At 45.3% G+C, this 19,765-nt stretch overlaps 1 protein-coding gene across 1 annotated transcript in view; it reads left to right on the top strand.

The window, feature by feature from the left end:
• LOC140372472 (cilia- and flagella-associated protein 337-like) overlaps nucleotides 1-19,765 on the top strand; it is a 79,876-nt gene that overhangs the window by 31,934 nt on the left and 28,177 nt on the right. Inside the window, exons 9-13 of the mRNA XM_072459573.1 lie at nucleotides 2,838-2,986; nucleotides 5,998-6,231; nucleotides 9,321-9,485; nucleotides 10,741-10,856; nucleotides 15,019-15,152. Of these exons, the coding sequence (XP_072315674.1) occupies nucleotides 2,838-2,986; nucleotides 5,998-6,231; nucleotides 9,321-9,485; nucleotides 10,741-10,856; nucleotides 15,019-15,152 (798 nt within the window). The remainder of the gene's footprint in view (nucleotides 1-2,837; nucleotides 2,987-5,997; nucleotides 6,232-9,320; nucleotides 9,486-10,740; nucleotides 10,857-15,018; nucleotides 15,153-19,765) is intronic.

Here is a 19,765-nt window from a genome sequence, read left to right on the forward strand (position 1 = left end):
CTCTTCGGTCGCATGCACTGCTCGGTCACATGCACTGCTCTGTCACATGCACTCTTCGGTCGCATGCACTGCTCGGTCGCATGAACTGCTCGGTCGCATGCACTCTTCGGTCACATGCACTGCTCGGTCGCATGAACTGCTCGGTCGCATGCACTCTTCGGTCACATGCACTGCTCGGTCACATGCACTGCTCGGTCACATGCACTGCTCTGTCACATGCACTCTTCGGTCACATGCACTCTTCGGTCGCATGCACTGCTCTGTCACATGCACTCTTCGGTCGCATGCACTGCTCGGTCACATGCACTCTTCGGTCGCATGCACTGCTCGGTCACATGCACTGCTCGGTCACATGCACTCTTCGGTCGCATGCACTGCTCGGTCACATGCACTGCTCTGTCACATGCACTCTTCGGTCGCATGCACTGCTCGGTCACATGCACTCTTCGGTCACATGCACTGCTCGGTCGCATGCACTCTTCGGTCACATGCACTGCTCGGTCGCATGCACTGCTCGGTCACATGCACTGCTCTGTCACATGCACTGCTCTGTCACATGCACTCTTCGGTCACATGCACTCTTCGGTCACATGCACTGCTCGGTCACATGCACTCTTCGGTCACATGCACTGCTCGGTCACATGCACTGCTCTGTCACATGCACTCTTCGGTCGCATGCACTGCTTGGTCGCATGCACTGCTCTGTCACATGCACTCTTCGGTCGCATGCACTGCTCGGTCACATGCACTGCTCTGTCACATGCACTCTTCGGTCGCATGCACTGCTCGGTCACATGCACTGCTCTGTCACATGCACTCTTCGGTCGCATGCACTGCTCGGTCGCATGAACTGCTCGGTCGCATGCACTCTTCGGTCACATGCACTGCTCGGTCACATGCACTGCTCGGTCGCATGAACTGCTCGGTCGCATGCACTCTTCGGTCACATGCACTGCTCGGTCACATGCACTGCTCTGTCACATGCACTCTTCGGTCGCATGCACTGCTTGGTCGCATGCACTGCTCTGTCACATGCACTCTTCGGTCGCATGCACTGCTCGGTCACATGCACTGCTCTGTCACATGCACTCTTCGGTTGCATGCACTGCTCGGTCACATGCACTGCTCTGTCACATGCACTCTTTGGTCGCATGCACTGCTCGGTCGCATGAACTGCTCGGTCGCATGCACTCTTCGGTCACATGCACTGCTCGGTCACATGCACTGCTCTGTCACATGCACTCTTCGGTCACATGCACTGCTCGGTCACATGCACTGCTCGGTCACATGCACTGCTCGGTCACATGCACAGCTCGGTCACATGCACTCTACGGTCACATGCACTGCTCGGTCACATGCACTGCTCGGTCACATGCACTGCTCGGTCACATGCACTCTTCGGTCACATGCACTGCTCGGTCACATGCACTCTTCGGTCACATGCACTGCTCGGTCACATGCACTGCTCGGTCACATGCACTGCTCGGTCACATGCACTGCTGGCCACATGCACTGCTCGGTCACATGCACTGCTCTGTCACATGCACTCTTCGGTCACATGCACTCTTCGGTCACATGCACTGCTCGGTCACATGCACTCTTCGGTCACATGCACTCTTCGGTCACATGCACTGCTCGGTCACATGCACTCTTCGGTCACATGCACTGCTCGGTCACATGCACTGCTCGGTCACATGCACTGCTCGGTCACATGCACTCTTCGGTCACATGCACTGCTCGGTCACATGCACTCTTCGGTCACATGCACTGCTCGGTCACATGCACTGCTGGCCACATGCACTGCTCGGTCACATGCACTGCTCGGTCACATGCACTGCTCGGTCACATGCACTGCTCGGTCACATGCACTGCTCGGTCACATGCACTCTTCGGTCACATGCACTGCTCGGCCACATGCACTGCTCGGTCACATGCACTGCTCGGCCACATGCACTGCTCGGTCACATGCACTGCTCGGTCACATGCACTGCTCGGTCACATGCACGCCCTGAACCCTGCACTCCTCTTCAACTTTGCCCGGCACAGCCTCTGACCCAGGAAACAAAGAGATTTGCTGGGCACTTAACAGAGCTGGATTTAAAAAAAAAAGGGTTACACTATATTCTATTTCGTTTTGAGATCAGAACACTGGGAATGGGTTTTCAGATTTTGGCTTTCACATTTCAGAACTAAACTCAAATGGTCACAGTTACATGGATACAGACCAACACAAGAAATGTTGCTTAGTGCATCTTTAAGGAACTGGTGGTATATTTTTTTATTGATTATACGGTAATTGATTTTTTATGAATATAAATATTTGCATCCACTTTGTTATTTGTTCCTAAACTGAGCCAGTTTTAGTCTTGATGTGGACTTGCTTTGGTCTGGTTTGGTCCTGTTTTGTCCTGTTTAGTCCTGATCTAGTCCCACTTACTTCGATAAGCCAGTACAGTCGAGCATTTTGAACAAGTTTTGCAACACTGGCATGCTTGTTTCTTTGTCAGCATGGTCCACAATATGACTTTAAAATGGCCAGATGATACAGTTAAATGCACATAAACACGTCTCATAACCTGACTTCATGGCCAAAGATGCCATGCCATTCTAAAGCCAAAGGCATCAGAAGATGTAGTGGGCTATTAGAGAAAATTTGAATCTACAGGTAACATAACATTTTTAGTCGTAACTCCAATGCTTCATAATGATCCTATTAACAGAATATGTCCCACGGCTGGTGTAAAAGTGTGACTTGCAGTAAAACGCGGGCCGTGTGAGCAGACTGCCTGCTGGCTGTGTGATGAATGCTCTAATGTGAGTGATGGTTCTGTTTGTAGCCACAGCGGGAGTGGATCATCAGGTGCGGCTGTGGAATCCGTACATGACCTCCAAACCTGTGGGGGTCCTCAGCGGGCACGAGGGTCCCGTCACCACCGTGTGCTTTATGCAGAACAAGCAACAACTGCTCAGTTTTTCCAAGGATAAGGTACTGATATGATGACAGTTGGCTTTTTAAAATTGTTAATCATGTATTGTTAGTTATAATACACATGCAAATATTGGTATATTTTCAATAAAACACAGGATTTAAAAGTATAACATGCAAACATGGCTCGCTGTCAACCTTGGAAAATGGGGTGGAGTTTATGGGCTTGAAACATGATGGTTAATACCCACAGTTTTCATGCATTATCAAGTCAGCTGTGTTATCTGCATTCAATCAAAAAGCTTTTATTCTCAGCGAAACAGAAAGTGTGTTTGTTGTTACGCCAACTTTTGAGAATGTAAGCATCAAGTACAGCCCCTAATTCTTTCTCTGACCATTTTTAATGTTACAAAGCACTGTGGAATATTGTCAAAAACTAAACAAAATATTTTAGTTTGGTGTAGTTGTGACCTGGGTGCTGATGTCATACGTAATAATGAAATGAAGCCTGCGTAAGTTCAGCCGGAAGACCTAAGTCCATCTGCGTCAACTGCCATGCCAGGGCCACCTGTCCCCAGCCTCTATCAACGCACCCAAGCCGGGCGTCCGCCTGTCCGCCTGTGAGAGTCAGATCCCTCCTCCAGGTTTCTACTTTTTCCCAAGGAGGTTTTTTGTAGTTTTTCCTGGCCAAGAAGGAGGGTCTAAGAACAGGGGACTCCCGGGACATCGCCCCTCGCACCTGCTCACCATCCTCAATCAACGCACCCAAGTCACTCCTCCCCGTGGCACGTCGCACCTCTGCTCCCAATCAGCGCACAGCCGGTCCCATTTAAACCCTAATGCAGTTGGCTCGGCCGCTTCAGACCGTACTGCGACCCACCACCTCCCCTCCTCCTCCTCTGCATCCCTCTCATCCTTATCATCATCATCTCTACCCTCTCACCATATCTACCACCACCAGTCCCCAGCCCCTGGGGGAGACTTAATTAGATTACGGAGCGCCCATAATCGCAACGTCTTCCACCGGGGTCTGAGCGCCAAATAACCTACGTAATAAAGCTTGCTAAACGGTCCTTTCTGAGTCTCTCCAGGGTGAAATGATATGGTTTGAGAATAAGAATGAGAGGGCCTACAGTCAAAGGTCAAATACTACAATCTCGTCAATTGAAGGGCTCAACAAGTTTGGACAAATATCTAATTAGGAAACAAGCGTTGCGATTAGATTGAAAAAAAAAAAAAAGTAATCATGAGTCTGTCTACAGGAGGGGAAAGAATCATGAAAGAATAATCACTAGACTATTAGATGAGCAAAATTATTGTTAATTCAGCTTTAATTTGCTATTCACATGTTAATTGTACAAAGAGTTCACATTTTACATTCACTAGAGCATTAACATTTGAGAAAAGAAATATGAACTGAAAAACCCAAGAATCACATGCATTTCAGAAAATATTTGTAGAAGTCTAAACTGCAAGATTAACAGTGAGACAATATATTTTCAGGTAGTCGTTTGCACTGGAAATACTTAAATATTTGCAGTCTTTAATAATTAAAACTAAATTCATATTTCTAGTTTGTTTGTTTCAGCTCGAATCAATGGACAAAAAATAATCACAATGTTTTAAGATTATGAATTTACTTGACACTATTACTGAATATCTAAGCCCTTTAACATTTTGCTTTTTAATCAAAGAATGTTATTTAAATGAAGGAAACAATAACCTAATTTTTTTTTATAATTTCTAGGTGTAAAAAAATGTACATCATGTTTAAAAAAAAGATGATTCCGAAGCATATTATGTGTCTTTTAAATGCGTCCCACACTTGGCTCCCTTTACTTTCCGAGCGGATGCCGGGGCTTGTTCCACCTCTCCTCTGATCGCACTGCAGTTGATGTTCTGGAGTCTCTTTGGCTTTTCTGACGGGAATGAATATTTTAGAGGTGATTTATGCTCCATCTGCCTTGTGCTCAAACACCATCTGCTGTGGCGGGGAAACTCTGAAAGCTTTATCTCACTTTCGCTCCTGAAGAGTCCCTGGAACGGCGAGAGTCATCCCGGCGCCGTAAAGCAATCTGACAGAGTTGTGCTGCGTCCAGGCTAAGTGGCAGTCACACATCCAACCTGGAGCCTGCTTCACAGAGCGCCAGGTCCTTTCAAATGTCACCCGCAATGTTTATTTGACATTTACAGCAACTACTTTTTCTGAGAGACCAGAGCCGCAAACTTCTCCCAATGTGTGTTCAAGTAAATATGGCGGTACTATAATGTAACCTGAATCTGCAGCTCCATACTACTTCTGCTACTACCAAACTAGCAAGATTCATAGCTCAAATATATGAAGTGCATTTTACTGCCTATAATTGAATAGAACAATTACCATGGTATATAATCTTCTGAATGTGCAAAGGTAAGTTATGTGTTAAAGTGTTTATTTAAAATAGCATATCACTTAATTTCATTTTATTTCATTTTTTACACATGAAAAATATCAAAATGACTCAGTTAAACTGTTTTCCAGCAAGAAAAAAAACACACACACCTTGCCGTAAAAAACTACTAGACTCACACACGCAATAATTCAGTCAGTCACTTTAAGTGGAGCCTTAATCCAAAATAAAAGCTGCTTGACCTCGAATAGAGGGGGACATTATTCCAGAACCTAGTGCACGTTCAAAGCAGAGGTGGGTGAAAGTCACCTATGTCCAAAACCTGAGTAAGTCCAAGTCTTCATGTCCAAGTTATAAAAAAGTCCATGTCTTAATGTCCAAGTCTTGATGTGTCTCTCTATCTATATTCAGAATTTGGATTTAGTTTTGCATAAATTGATTTCTACATGTGTGCAATATGGCCCACATCTGCTACAAAGTACTACATCCTTTTATAGCTACTGAGTTGTTTGCACTAACTCTCCAACTCCAGTAATCCATTATAAACTACATAATTTCAATGTACTTTACTTTACCTTATAATATGAATACTGCCACTCACCACTACTTCAAACCCTCTAATTATAAGGCAAACTTTCCACTGCCTCTGCTTTCCCCCTTACATCTGTATCGTTTGTCCAGGTGCTGTGTCTATGGGACATCTCCAGTCAGCAGTGTCTCCACCGTCTGACCGAGGTGTTTCCAAAGACTTCGGAGGACACACGCGCTCTCCTGTTCCTACATGAGGAAAAGCAGCTTCTGTTGCTCTCCTTCCACAACCAGCTTGTTCTGCTGCAGGCCGACACCGAGGACAGGAGGACCAGCAGCCACCAGAGCCCAGTGACCTGTGTGCTCTACAACAGCCTCTTCAGACAGGTATGGTCACTCACGGATACGTTTGCATTGGGAATAGGTTTCAAGTGGAAGTCAGAATCAGAATCAGAATAAGAAAAAGTTTATTGCCATTGCTCATTAACAGAATTCACAAACATAGGAACTTGTTTTGGTGATTTGGTGCAACATAAAACAATGTACAATGATAAAACAACATATATAAACTCTAAAAGAAAAACTATTTAAATCTGCTATAGGATAAAAATAAAAATAGGCTAACTATGTGCACACAATTTAAAGTTGAATTTACATATGTAATGTAGAAAGTGAACAGTGCAGTGAGTGATTAAATTATGGTTAAAGTGACAGTGTTTGAGAAGTGTTCATGAGTCCAACGGCAGAGGGAAATAAACTGTTCTTGTGGTGGGAGGTTCGGGTTTGGATGGACCGTAGCCTCCTGCCTGAGGGGAGTGGCCTCCTGCCTGAGGGGAGTGGCTCAAATAGTCCGTGTCCAGGGTGAGAAAGGTCGGCTGTGATCCGGCCTGCTTGTCCCAGAGCCCTGGAGACGTACAGGTCCTGCAGAGATGGAAGTCTGCAGCCGATCACCTTCTCAGCAGAGGACCACAGCACAAAGCGCTGTAGTCTCTGTTTGTCCCTGGCTGTGGCTCCAGTGTACCACACGGTGATGGAGGAGGTGAAGATGGACTCAATGATGGCCGTGTAGAACTGCACCATCATCTGAACTGGCAGTTTAGCTTTCCTCAGCTGCAGCAGGAAGTACATTCTCTGCTGGGCCTTCTTGATGAGGGAGCTGATGGTGGGCTCCCACTTGAGGTCCTGGGTGATGGTGGTGCAGAGGAAGCGGAAGGAGTCTACGGTGGTGATGGGGGAGTCTGAGATGATGAGGGGTCTGGGGGGCTGTCCACGATCATCTCCACTGTCTTCTGAGCGTTGAACTCCAGGTTGTTACCGCTGCACCAGGACACCAGCCGGTCCACCTCCCTCCTGTAGACAGACTCATCCCCGTCTGAGATGAGCCCGATGAGGGTGGTGTCGTCTTAAAACTTGATCAGTTTTACAGTGTTGTGGTTTTTTCAGTCCCAATAATACTTGGGTTTATAGTACTTCCATATTTGATTACCACTAAATTGTTATTTCTATCAGCAGTGTTGGGAAAGTTCACTTTCTACATGAACTAGTTCAGTTCATAGTTCACACATTTTAAAATTAACTAGTTCAGTTCATAGTTCATAATTCAAAATTTTGAACTAAGTTCACAGCTCCAAAAAATGAACTAGTTCAGTTATTTTTTTCAATATTATGCTATAATTTTTCTAAATTATTTCCACAGCCCACATACAACCACAGGCAGCAATTATTTTATTAGTTTAATGCTGAAAATATGTGTCAGATTTCATCTTCATATCCAATTTTGAATCCTTACCCAGGATTTACATTCACATTGAAGGGACAGACGTCCCCATGTGTTGCTGTCCACTCAGTCCACACTAGCAGCAGGTGCAGCTTTCACCCCCACAGAATATTCTCAAAAACATGAGGGAAAACTTGATGGGCAAAGTTTGCACAGAAATGTTACATTGTTCCCATCCTCACCGACCTTATCATAAAACTCACGTAACTGGTCGTAGGGCGACTCCTTACTGCTCTGTTGCTGTTGCGTCCATGCTGCTTTTTGTTTTGATGCGCAGCGTGGTGCGACTATAGCGCTATCGGCCTCTATAACTCTGCCTGGCTCTCACACTTGCCAGGCAGAGGCTCTGGTTGGGCAACATAATGTTGTGTTTTTCGCCTGGAAATTTCTAGAAATCTGCACCTTATTGAACGAAATTAAAAAAGAATGAACGTGCTGCATGTTCACAGACACCAGAAGGAACGCGTTCACAGTATCGTTTGTCGGCAGTAATACAGTACATTCAGTTCACGTTCACCAAAATTATGAACGCATTCATGAACTTTCGTTCAATGAACGTGTTCAGGCGCAACACTGTCAATCAGTAACTCTCAGAGAGCATAACTTTAGTATTAGTCTTTCAGCCGGTCCAACCTGTTTCTGGCTCGTTCACAAGAGGATTGTTTCCATATTAAAGACGGAATGTACAGTACCAAGATGCTATTTACAGTATTCAACATAAGGTAGTCATTATCGGATTATTTCATTTTGGCTGGCCACTTAAATGTAACCACTGCCACACACCCAACAATGTTTTCATCCAGTGCTGCGTTTTTAACACTATGTATTATGCAAATAAAAAAACTCTGAGAGAGCATAACTTTAGTATTAGTCTTTCAGCCGGTCCAACCTGTTTCTGGCTCGTTCACAAGAGGATTGTTTCCATATTAAAGACGGAATGTACAGTACCAAGATGCTATTTACAGTATTCAACATAAGGTAGTCATTATCGGATTATTTCATTTTGGCTGGCCACTTAAATGTAACCACTGCCACACACCCAACAATGTTTTCATCCAGTGCTGCGTTTTTAACACTATGTATTATGCAAATAAAAAAACTCTGAGAGAGCATAACTTTAGTATTAGTCTTTCAGCCGGTCCAACCTGTTTCTGGCTCGTTCACAAGAGGATTGTTTCCATATTAAAGACGGAATGTACAGTACCAAGATGCTATTTACAGTATTCAACATAAGGTAGTCATTATCGGATTATTTCATTTTGGCTGGCCACTTAAATGTAACCACTGCCACACACCCAACAATGTTTTCATCCAGTGCTGCGTTTTTAACACTATGTATTATGCAAATAAAAATACAGTACTCTGATCGGACCATGTAACAACTACCACTAAGTTACCATATACTGTACGTTTTAATACAGGTATTCAGTATTCTGTGACTAAATACATTTCCAAAGTATTCTCCCTGACACTACCTTAAAAAGCACTCACTTCTTATGTAAGTGATGCAGCCAGCCTCGTTTTTCTTCATACATTTATTGCTCTTTTTTATGCCAGCCCCAGTTGCAGTTTCCGCCATAATAAAGCAAAACTATACTTTAGTCATGCTGCCGCGGTTATTAAAGAAGTAGTACAGAGTCAGAACCTAACTCTTCTATGAGCGCGATACATCTACCACTTCCTCTCTCTCTCTCTCCAGGTTGTCAGCGGTGACTCTGCCTCCCGTGTGATCTGTTGGCTGCCTGACACGGGCCAAAGGGTCACGCAGTTCCACCGTTGTCATGGAAACGCCCCCATCACCACCATGGCGCTGGACGGGACGCAGACCAGGCTGTTTACCGCGGGCGCCGATGGAGAGGTCAAAGTAAGGTCTAACTCACAGATGCAGTGACTCTGGATGTGAGCCGCGCAACGCACTGAAGGTCGGGCCTCATTGAGATGCCGGGCCAGAGTGAAATGCAAAAGACTGGCGCAGTGATAACAGGCGAAGGGACGTGCCGGGTAAACAGAAGGAGCACTTGAGGCTCTGAGTTTCCAGTAAACAATTAGCGGAGGTGATACAGAGTGACTCAAGAAAGCTGTCTGCTAAACTTTACTTTTCTGCACTTCTTAGATACATTTCTACACTATAATGGAAATCAACTTTAATGAGCTTTTTACCTTGTTACAACAGTGTTTCTTCATCATTATTTTACTCAAAGTTGTGCTTTGATTGATTCCTGCACGTATGACCAATATCGGTAATAGCACCTACCCTGAGACCAAGTATCGATATCAGATCTGATAAACAAAATCTATTGGAACAATAGTAATTATTGAATAAATGAAGACTCCAAGACTATAGAGTTCTAATATGTCACGTAGCCACATTTCAAAAATAAAAACATGTAACAGAACATGGGAACAGTACAGGTATGGATCTGTTTCTATTACGATCGTGCTGGATCAATATTGCGGTAAATGTGAAATGATGATCTACTTATCTTATACTTCAATATATATATGTATATATTCAATATAATATATAAAAGTACCTGAAAAAAACATTTACATTCATAATACTTTGAGAAAGTTGGTTGATTGATCAGTTATTTAATTTATCAACATTTTTTTTTTCTAAAACAAAATGAAAAACCAAATGAAGGTTATATATATATATATATATATATATATATATATATATATATATATATATATATATATATATATATATATATGATACTTTGTGACACCACGGAGCTACGCACATACACATGTGCGTGCGCCGTACACGGAAGTGCCACACACTTTGTTTTCCGTGTGTCTTAAAACTGCATCTACAGACGTCTGTGGTCAAAGGTACGTCCAAAATGATTCAGAATGAGCTCCTCGACTGTTTGCTGTACAAATAAAGTTACCTTACCTTACCTTACCTTACCTTACCTTAATGTCTGTGATGATTAAATATAAATCACATCACAGTGCATTTGAGACTGTGTGACCTTTTTGTTGTGACGTTCTCATAGGGCTAATCAGGATTCCTCAGAACGCACACCTTGAACCGCACACCACAGTGAGGAGGGTGTCACCCGTGTTACTGAGAGCGAGGTTGTCTAAGGTGTTGCTCTTGTCTGTTGCAGGTTTGGGATTTGAACGGCTGCTGCCTCCACAGAATGAATGCAGGGCAGGGTCGTCACGTGCACATAAATCAGGTCCTGCCGCTCCGGAGAAGTGTTCTGGTCGTGGGTTGGCAAAGGTACAACATATAAAAGTCACTAACATTTCACACAGTTTTCGGTCTTATGTTGTCTCAAGTTTTACAAAATGACATGGCTATATTTAGGGTGCTCATAATTACTTTTAAATTAATTTACATCTCGTCTTGACAGCATCAATCAAGTCACTTTGCTTCCCACTTAAAAATGTGAAATGTGTCGTTTAACAATGTTGGCAGCAGCCCAAAGTTAATATTTACCTAACGCCATCTGAGCCTCCCAATCATCCAATTATTATTATATATACCTCATCTAACCCTGGAGTTCAACGCCCAGAGGCCAGTGGAGATGATCATGGACAATTTGAGCCCCTCAGGCAAGAGGCTACAGAACCTCTCGCCTCAAGAACAGATTCTTTCCCTCTGCTTCTTAAACACTCACTTTAACTACAATTTAATCACTCACATTCACTGTTCACTTTCTGTAAATATTGCGTACATAGTACACCTATTCTGATTTTATCCCATAGCAGATTTAAATTGTTTTTCTTTTTGTTTTTTTATAGGTTGTTTTATCATTGTTCATTGTTTTATGTTGCACCGAATCACCAAACCAAGTTTCTATGTTTGTGAATTCTGTTCATTGAAAATGGCAATAAACCTTTGTGATTCTGATTCTGATTCAGTAGCATGCTATCACTGCACTTCCTGCTTCACAGAGAATAAAAAGACAACATACAGTGGTCTCATTTTGACCCAATATCTGCTAATATATCTTTACTGGGGCAAGACATATTTCACTTTGTCACATGAAAAACCCTAACCCTAATATGGTGAAAATAAGCCACACATGGCACACATGAGTCATCTGTGAGAAGATTAACCATGTGTTTGTGTGCGTTGCGATCTTGCTGATTGTGGGGCTGCGGTTCGGATATTTGGGGTCAATAAAATTCTTCTGGGCCGGATCAAATTTCAAAAGGGCCATATTTACACGGGGGTCGCCTGATTTATATGCTGTAAAGTTTACAGCATGCAGTGTTTTTATACTGTTACATTGTAGCCATGAGCTCATTTCTATCTGTTGTCCTGCATTCATGCTCACCAACACACCAGTGTATTTCAACAATGGAGGCAAGATGTGTCTTGCCCAAGGACATAACATAACTTCAGAGATCGGCATTGGGATTCTCAAGGTGACACATGGCCTTAAGACCTCAGGGACCGGCCTCCTACTGGTGCCCAGAGTCAGGACTAAACATGGACCTGCCTCCTACTGGTGCCAGAGTCAGGACTAAATATGGACCGGCCTCCTACTGGTGCCAGAGTCAGGACTAAACATGGACCGGCCTCCTGCTGGTGCCAGAGTCAGGACTAAACATGGACCGGCCTCCTGCTGGTGCCCAGAGTCAGGACTAAACATGGACTAGCCTCCTGCTGGTGCCTGAGTCAGGACTAAACATGGACCGGCCTCCTGCTGGTGCCAGAGTCAGGACTAAACATGGACCGGCCTCCTGCTGGTGCCCAGAGTCAGGACTAAACATGGACTAGCCTCCTGCTGGTGCCTGAGTCAGGACTAAACATGGAGAGGCCTCCTGCTGGTGCCTGAGTCAGGACTAAACATGGACTAGCCTCCTGCTGGTGCCTGAGTCAGGACTAAACATGGACCGGCCTTCTGCTGGTGCCAGAGTCAGGACTAAACATGGACTAGCCTCCTGCTGGTGCCTGAGTCAGGACTAAACATGGACCGGCCTCCTGCTGGTGCCTGAGTCAGGACTAAACATGGACCGGCCTTCTGCTGGTGCCAGAGTCAGGACTAAACATGGACTAGCCTCCTGCTGGTGCCAGAGTCAGGACTAAACATGGACCGGCCTTCTGCTGGTGCCAGAGTCAGGACTAAACATGGACCGGCCTTCTGCTGGTGCCCAGAGTCAGGACTAAACATGGACTAGCCTCCTGCTGGTGCCTGAGTCAGGACTAAACATGGGGAATCTGTGTTTCAGTTTTATGCAGCTAAAATCTGGAACAGTCTTCTGAAGATGTGAGACAGGCTTCTACTCTGACAATGTTCGAATCTAAGCTAAAACAGTTTTATTTCTCTGTGCATGTGACTGAAATGATTTTCTTTGCACTCTTCTCTTTCATGTCTTAAACGGTGTTGTGCTCTACAAAGTACAGCTGCCAAATCTTTACTTAAGTTAAAGTAAAAAGTATGCAGGAAAAAAACTATATCATTTTTGATCAGTCTTTTATACAAAACTTGATTAAATAAACCTTTTAAAGCAGAATTTAATTTGTTTTAAACAGCAATCTGCATATTCTTTGAGCTTCGGCCAATCAGAGCAGGCGATGTTTTGTGTGTTTGTAGGTTTAGAAAGTTGCAGAGACAGAGGTGAGAGAGCTGTACTTTGGGGCAATTAAGACTTCTCAATTCTCAATTACTCAATTAGAAGTACAAATTTAAATATCTACTCGAAAAAAAAGTACATTTTTTCAAAAAATCTACTCAATTACAGTAATATGAGTATTTGTTATTACCTAGTTACTTTCCACCCCTGATGCTAACAGCGCACACAAATAGTCTGCTTAAATTGGGTGGATTTTAAAAACACAGAAGCATATTTTTGCAATAGAAGCGTCGTGGTTAAAAGCTGAAAAGGTCATTTTTGTGTAATAAAGATGTTTGTCACTATAACAAAAGTCCACATCACACTCGCCTCGTTCCAAAACAATCCCAAAGCATGCGGACAACTTCTTTCCCGTAGTACTTTCTTAGTGTTTGGACACCACTTTCCCCTCCAAACTGTCATACAGCTCGTGCTCTGCTGCCTGTGTTTCCAGTTCCAAATAGACATCTGGACTCTAATGCGCTCTCATTCAGTCTGACCCTCTGCCTCATTACCGCACATCCGCTTGTAGCTCCACATTACCTTCTACCACCACTCTTCATCTTCATCGCACTCACCAACCAACTCCCCTCACAAACACCAACTTTCTACCTCTCTATTTGCCTCCCCAACGTATCTGTTTGTTTTTTTTTGAACAATACAGAGCTAACTTTTCCAGCTCCGTGGGGTGTCGTGTAGCAGTAGTAAAGTGAACATAGTCGGAATTGCTTCTGTTATTACTACCATCGCTCATGCTATTTCCCATTTCTCCACACAGAGCAGAGTTTAATACATGCGCTGTGAACTCCTGTGGCGTTTCTTCCTATATAAGTGCTGGTTTCCAATGGAATACGCCTCATTCCAAGATATTAAGTGCCATGTTTTTCATTTGGACGCTACCTGCAGAAAAAGAAAGAGGCAATGATGAAATAGTACAAAGGATTAAATACAGAGCATACAGACGTTACAGGTGGGCTAAAGACTCCCCAGAGACGGCTGAACCATGGCATATGTTATTATTATCATTTTTTTAACTTTTTTGCTCATAGGCCTAATAGTAGTAGTGTAAAGGTGGTAGTTAAAGTTCCTGTACTGGATTATGGCTTCTTCTTTTTCAAAATATATTGTACCAGTAGTGTCGAAGTTTAGTCTATAACAGACTGCGGGAGGCGAGGATCGTTCTCAAGTTCTTTATTTGATGAAAACAGGGAAAAACAGGCGAACAGCAGCGTGTTGTTTGTCTTGCAGCTGAGAATCGACTCTCCATAAGATGTAGCTGTGTTTTATATAGCTGTTATTTGGGTCTTATAAAATGGCCTGACGTTCGCTATGACGTCCGCTTTAAGATTGTTTAGACTAGTCCACAGATAATAAGAAAATACACAGAAAGTTCATTGTGACCCCTATGCAATGAGATCGTCGTGACGCATTATAAATAGGACTCAGACATGACAATAATTTGATCAATATCCACAGTAGCTATTCATTGTAAATAAATATATAGATACAAAAATCACCATATAGTACCACCCGATTGCCACACAATGATGAAATAGTGCATGAGATTAAAGGTGGAGAATACTTTGCATGTGGGCTAAAGTCTCCCGTGAGGGTTCTTAACCACGGCATACACATGTCGACAAGAACAGCTTTCATGTAGCCTCTTGTTTTGATGCAGTATTTCCCCCCGAGCCGAGAAGTACAATCAGAGTGCAAGGTTGTCAAATAGAACTGTCTTTGATCTGTGCATGTTCAAATTCATCCCTCTCTATCTTCAGCTCACATTTTTGGATTGGTTTTCTGTGTTTTTTTTGTAGGATGCCGAGTGTGTTCCGCCTGCACTCGTTCACAAAGGCCGTGGTGGAGCCGTCCGAGTGGAGAGGAGGGGTCCATCAATGCGGGGAGGTGGTCTGTGCCGCCTTTCAGACTCCGGAAACTCTGGTCACAGCAGGTGGGAGCGTCAAAATGTCAAGGTTTTTGTGTTACCGTTAAGGATATTTCCATACTGCGGTAATTGTGAGACGAAACATCACAGTTTTACTTTTACTTACGAGTATTATGAACAGAGACATGCTTAAAGGAGACATATTATGCTTTGTAATTTGTATTTGGCGATAACATAAGTTGATCATCATTTTTCGTTTTCTTAATTGTAAACTGCAATATTGATGTAAAACATGTTTAGTAATATACAGAGGTTTATTGACAAACCTGATATGTACGGTTCTAAAATGTCACGTAGCCACTTTTCCCAAAAATATAAATAGCTGTTGCTTGCTATGGTGAAATGTCACTATGAAGAGGACCTATTTCTATGATTAAGCCGTTTAGGATCAATATTATGGTTTACAATGTACAAAATCTGCTCATGTTATAGTACTTGAAAAGTGACGGAAATAGGGTGACAACACGAGACCCTTTGAAGCACTGGCCTGCATCTACTTAGAATATATGATTGTTTTTTTTTTTTTTATCAGATATTGATACTGAAATTACGCTGGTCAAAATCTTACATATATTGTGAGATCTTTATCAAAACTAATTGGCCTGTCACATCAAGGTAAGGTATGCTTTTTTGAAACTTGTGGTGGTAATTCATCTCCTTCAAGGGACCCATCCATGGCGGTGGGCACAGTGTCATCCATGGCGGTGGGCGCAGTGTCATCCATGGCGGTGGGCGCAGTGTCATCCATGGCGGTGGGCGCAGTGTCATCCATGGCGGTGGGCGCAGTGTCATCCATGGCGGTGGGCGCAGTGTCATCCATGGCGGTGGGCGCAGTGTCATCCATGGCGGTGGGCGCAGTGTCATCCATGGCGGTGGGCGCAGTGTCATCCATGGCGGTGGGCGCAGTGTCATCCATGGCGGTGGGCGCAGTGTCATCCATGAGGGTGGGCGCAGTATCATCCATGGCGGTGGGCGCAGTGTCATCCATGGCGGTGGGCGCAGTGTCATCCATGGCGGTGGGCGCAGTGTCATCCATGGCGGTGGGCGCAGTGTCATCCATGGGGGTGGGCGCAGTGTCATCCATGGCGGTGGGCGCAGTGTGTCATCCATGGCGGTGGGCGCAGTGTCATCCATGGCGGTGGGCGCAGTGTGTCATCCATGGCGGTGGGCGCAGTGTCATCCATGGCGGTGGGCGCAGTATCATCCATGGCGGTGGGCGCAGTGTCATCCATGGCGGTGGGCGCAGTGTCATCCATGGCGGTGGGCGCAGTGTCATCCATGGCGGTGGGCGCAGTGTCATCCATGGCGGTGGGCGCAGTGTCATCCATGGCGGTGGGCGCAGTGTGTCATCCATGGCGGTGGGCGCAGTGTGTCATCCATGGCGGTGGGCGCAGTGTCATCCATGGCGGTGGGCGCAGTGTCATCCATGGCGGTGGGCGCAGTGTCATCCATGGCGGTGGGCGCAGTGTCATCCATGGCGGTGGGCGCAGTGTCATCCATGGCGGTGGGGTCATCCATGGCGGTGGGCGCAGTGTCATCCATGGCGGTGGGCGCAGTGTGTCATCCATGGCGGTGGGCGCAGTGTCATCCATGGCGGTGGGCGCAGTGTCATCCATGGCGGTGGGCGCAGTGTCATCCATGGCGGTGGGCGCAGTGTGTCATCCATGGCGGTGGGCGCAGTGTCATCCATGGCGGTGGGCGCAGTGTCATCCATGGCTGTGGGCGCAGTGTCATCCATGGCGGTGGGCGCAGTGTGTCATCCATGGCGGTGGGCGCAGTGTCATCCATGGCGGTGGGCGCAGTGTCATCCATGGCGGTGGGCGCAGTGTCATCCATGGCGGTGGGCGCAGTGTGTCATCCATGGCGGTGGGCGCAGTGTGTCATCCATGGCGGTGGGCGCAGTGTCATCCATGGCGGTGGGCGCAGTGTCATCCATGGCGGTGGGCGCAGTGTCATCCATGGCGGTGGGCGCAGGGTGGGCGCAGTGTCATCCATGGCGGTGGGCGCAGTGTCATCCATGGCGGTGGGCGCAGTGTCATCCATGGCGGTGGGCGCAGTGTCATCCATGGCGGTGGGCGCAGTGTGCACCCGCAGTACGGCACCTGGAGACCCATCACATCCTGAGCCAACTTTTTTTTTATTTTAGTTCTGTAGTATCATCCAACCCCTTTTAATTATTATTCTTCCCTTTCAAACTCACCATGAAACATTTACACACTGGATTTTTTTAGGTTGGCCTCAGAAGTGTTCAATTTCTTGGACTTAAATGAAAAAGAAGGAGACGTTTATAAAGACGCACGTAGCAGGAAATGAGGACAAATGCAAGGTTAAATAAGAAGTAAGTGGTAGCATTTATCTTGGGATTGAAGTAAGGAAGCTATGTAATCAAAGAACCAACATGAAAACATTTACTTTCCTCAAATAGACCTGACAGAGAGCCAATTTAACCACACAGCTCAGATAATTATTTTTAGTATCTTTAGATCACCTGGATCCTTGAACACATTATAAACAAAATCGTTTTATATGAAATATGCATTACAATTAAGGATGGGAACAAAAAAACATGTGTGTATCGGATGTAAAACTTCAACAATAGAAACCATGGATGGATACAAAAAAATAGCAATAACAAGGAGACTTTAAGCCAGACTGACTTATATAAAAAAAATAAAATAAAATAAAAAGATGTGGTCAGTATATAGCTGAAAAAAGCATCCAAATTATGTGCAAAAAAAAACCCCTTTTTTTTCTGACTAAATTGTTGAGCCCAATATTGTCATGGGCTTGTGTTTGGCTCCCTCGAGTGCTCTTGGTTTCTTTCCTAGTTTCTCTTCTAGGCTTGGCTCTTGTTGGGTGTGGTCTCCGAGCAACAGCTCACCTCCACTCATCGCCTCATTTTTACGTCAACTTTACAGATCTTTTGCCTGCTCGGAGCCCTCCCCCCACAGGACCAAGCCAAGACAGCCTCCTGGGAGTTCTTTTGGGGTCTTCCATTGACTGGGGGTCTTCCATCGGCTAGTTCTAACAAACATATATTACAGTTCATTCAAGTTTACGGGCAAATTTGAACCTTTGACGTCATTCTCTAAATCCCTCTTTGTTATCAACTTTTTTTTATTTGTGATTTTTTTTTTTTAATTAGGCCCGAGCGCCACAAGCTGGCGAGAGGCCTATTAATCTCGTAAGGCCGTGCAAAGCACGGCTGCGAAAGTGCACGAAATCGAGCGCGAAGCGCTCGCCCACTTCCAAACACTCACTAACGCACTCCTTCACTCATGCACGCCCCGTGCATACTAATTAGTAGTAGGAAAATGGAACATTACCGTTGTAAACGGGCGAAGCCCGTGCAAAAGTGCGCACTAAAGAGCACCGGTCGTCATCCCCATATAAAGCACTCATTTGCGCTAAGTAGCTCACGAATACGTTCCCCATCTCTTGCATGTTCCGTGCATATAAGCATGTAATGCAAAAATTCAACATTATAACTGTATAGAGGGCCAAAAACACAAAGTGGGCGGAGCCCACTCAAAATTAACGAAAGTACCCTTCAGTGACCAGGGACCCACACCATAAGGTAGGAAAGCGCGAGCGCTTTCCGAAAATGTATAGTTTATGATATTTGGAAAATGGGAAACATAGGCCCTGTCGCCCCTGGCAAGTACAGTGAACTAGCCCATGCCGAAGGCATGGATCATGCATACTTACTCCTGCTATGACAGAAATAGTCAACAATTAGTGAATGGCATCGTCCCGTACGCGAGAATCCATGCCGCAGGCATGGGCCATGCTTGTATCTGCTCAAATCAATGGAAGTCTATGGGGAGTGGGCGGGGCATCCCGACGGAATAGGGAGTGACGAGCGCGTAAGCGCTCGTAATGATGATTCCACCCCATGGCGGCATCGGGAAGGCTTAGAGCTTTCAAACGATGTATAATTTGTTGTTATAGTGGAAACGGCTATATTGTTTTTGCTAAAAATATTATTAGGCCCGAGCCCCAGCAGGGCGGAGGGCCTATTGCTGCCGAAGGCAGCGTTGCAACTGTCTGACCAAACATGCGGGCGCAGGTGGTACCCCGTCGCCCCTGGCAAGTACAGTGAACTAGCCCATGCCGAAGGCATGGATCATGCATACTTACTCCTGCTATGACAGAAATAGTCAACAATGAGTGAATGGGCGTAGCCCATTCACTAATTGTTGACAACAGCAGCGCGAAGCGCTGCATTCCTCCAAAAACCCTCCTGGCATCGTCCCGTACGCGAAAATCCATGCCGCAGGCATTGGTCATGCTTGTATCTGCTCAAATCAATGGAAGTCTATGGGGAGTGGGCGGGGCATCCCGACGGAATAGGGAGTGACGAGCGCGTAAGCGCTCGTAATGATGATTCCACCCCATGACGGCATCGGGAAGGCTTAGAGCTTTCAAACGATGTATCATTTGTTGTTATAGTGGAAACGGCTATATTGTTTTTGCTAAAAATATTATTATTTTTATTAGGCCCGAGCGCCACAAGCTGGCGAGAGGCCTATTAATCTCGTAAGGCCGTGCGAAGCACGGCTGCGAAAGTGCGCACGTAGTGCGCACGAAATCGAGCGCGAAGCGCTCGCCCACTTCCA

The sequence above is a fragment of the Eucyclogobius newberryi genome, unplaced genomic scaffold, assembly GCF_026437365.1.
Source record: "Eucyclogobius newberryi isolate DKJ021-1_F unplaced genomic scaffold, fEucNew1.0.hap1 SCAF_10, whole genome shotgun sequence".
Lineage (NCBI taxonomy): Eukaryota > Metazoa > Chordata > Actinopteri > Gobiiformes > Gobiidae > Eucyclogobius > Eucyclogobius newberryi.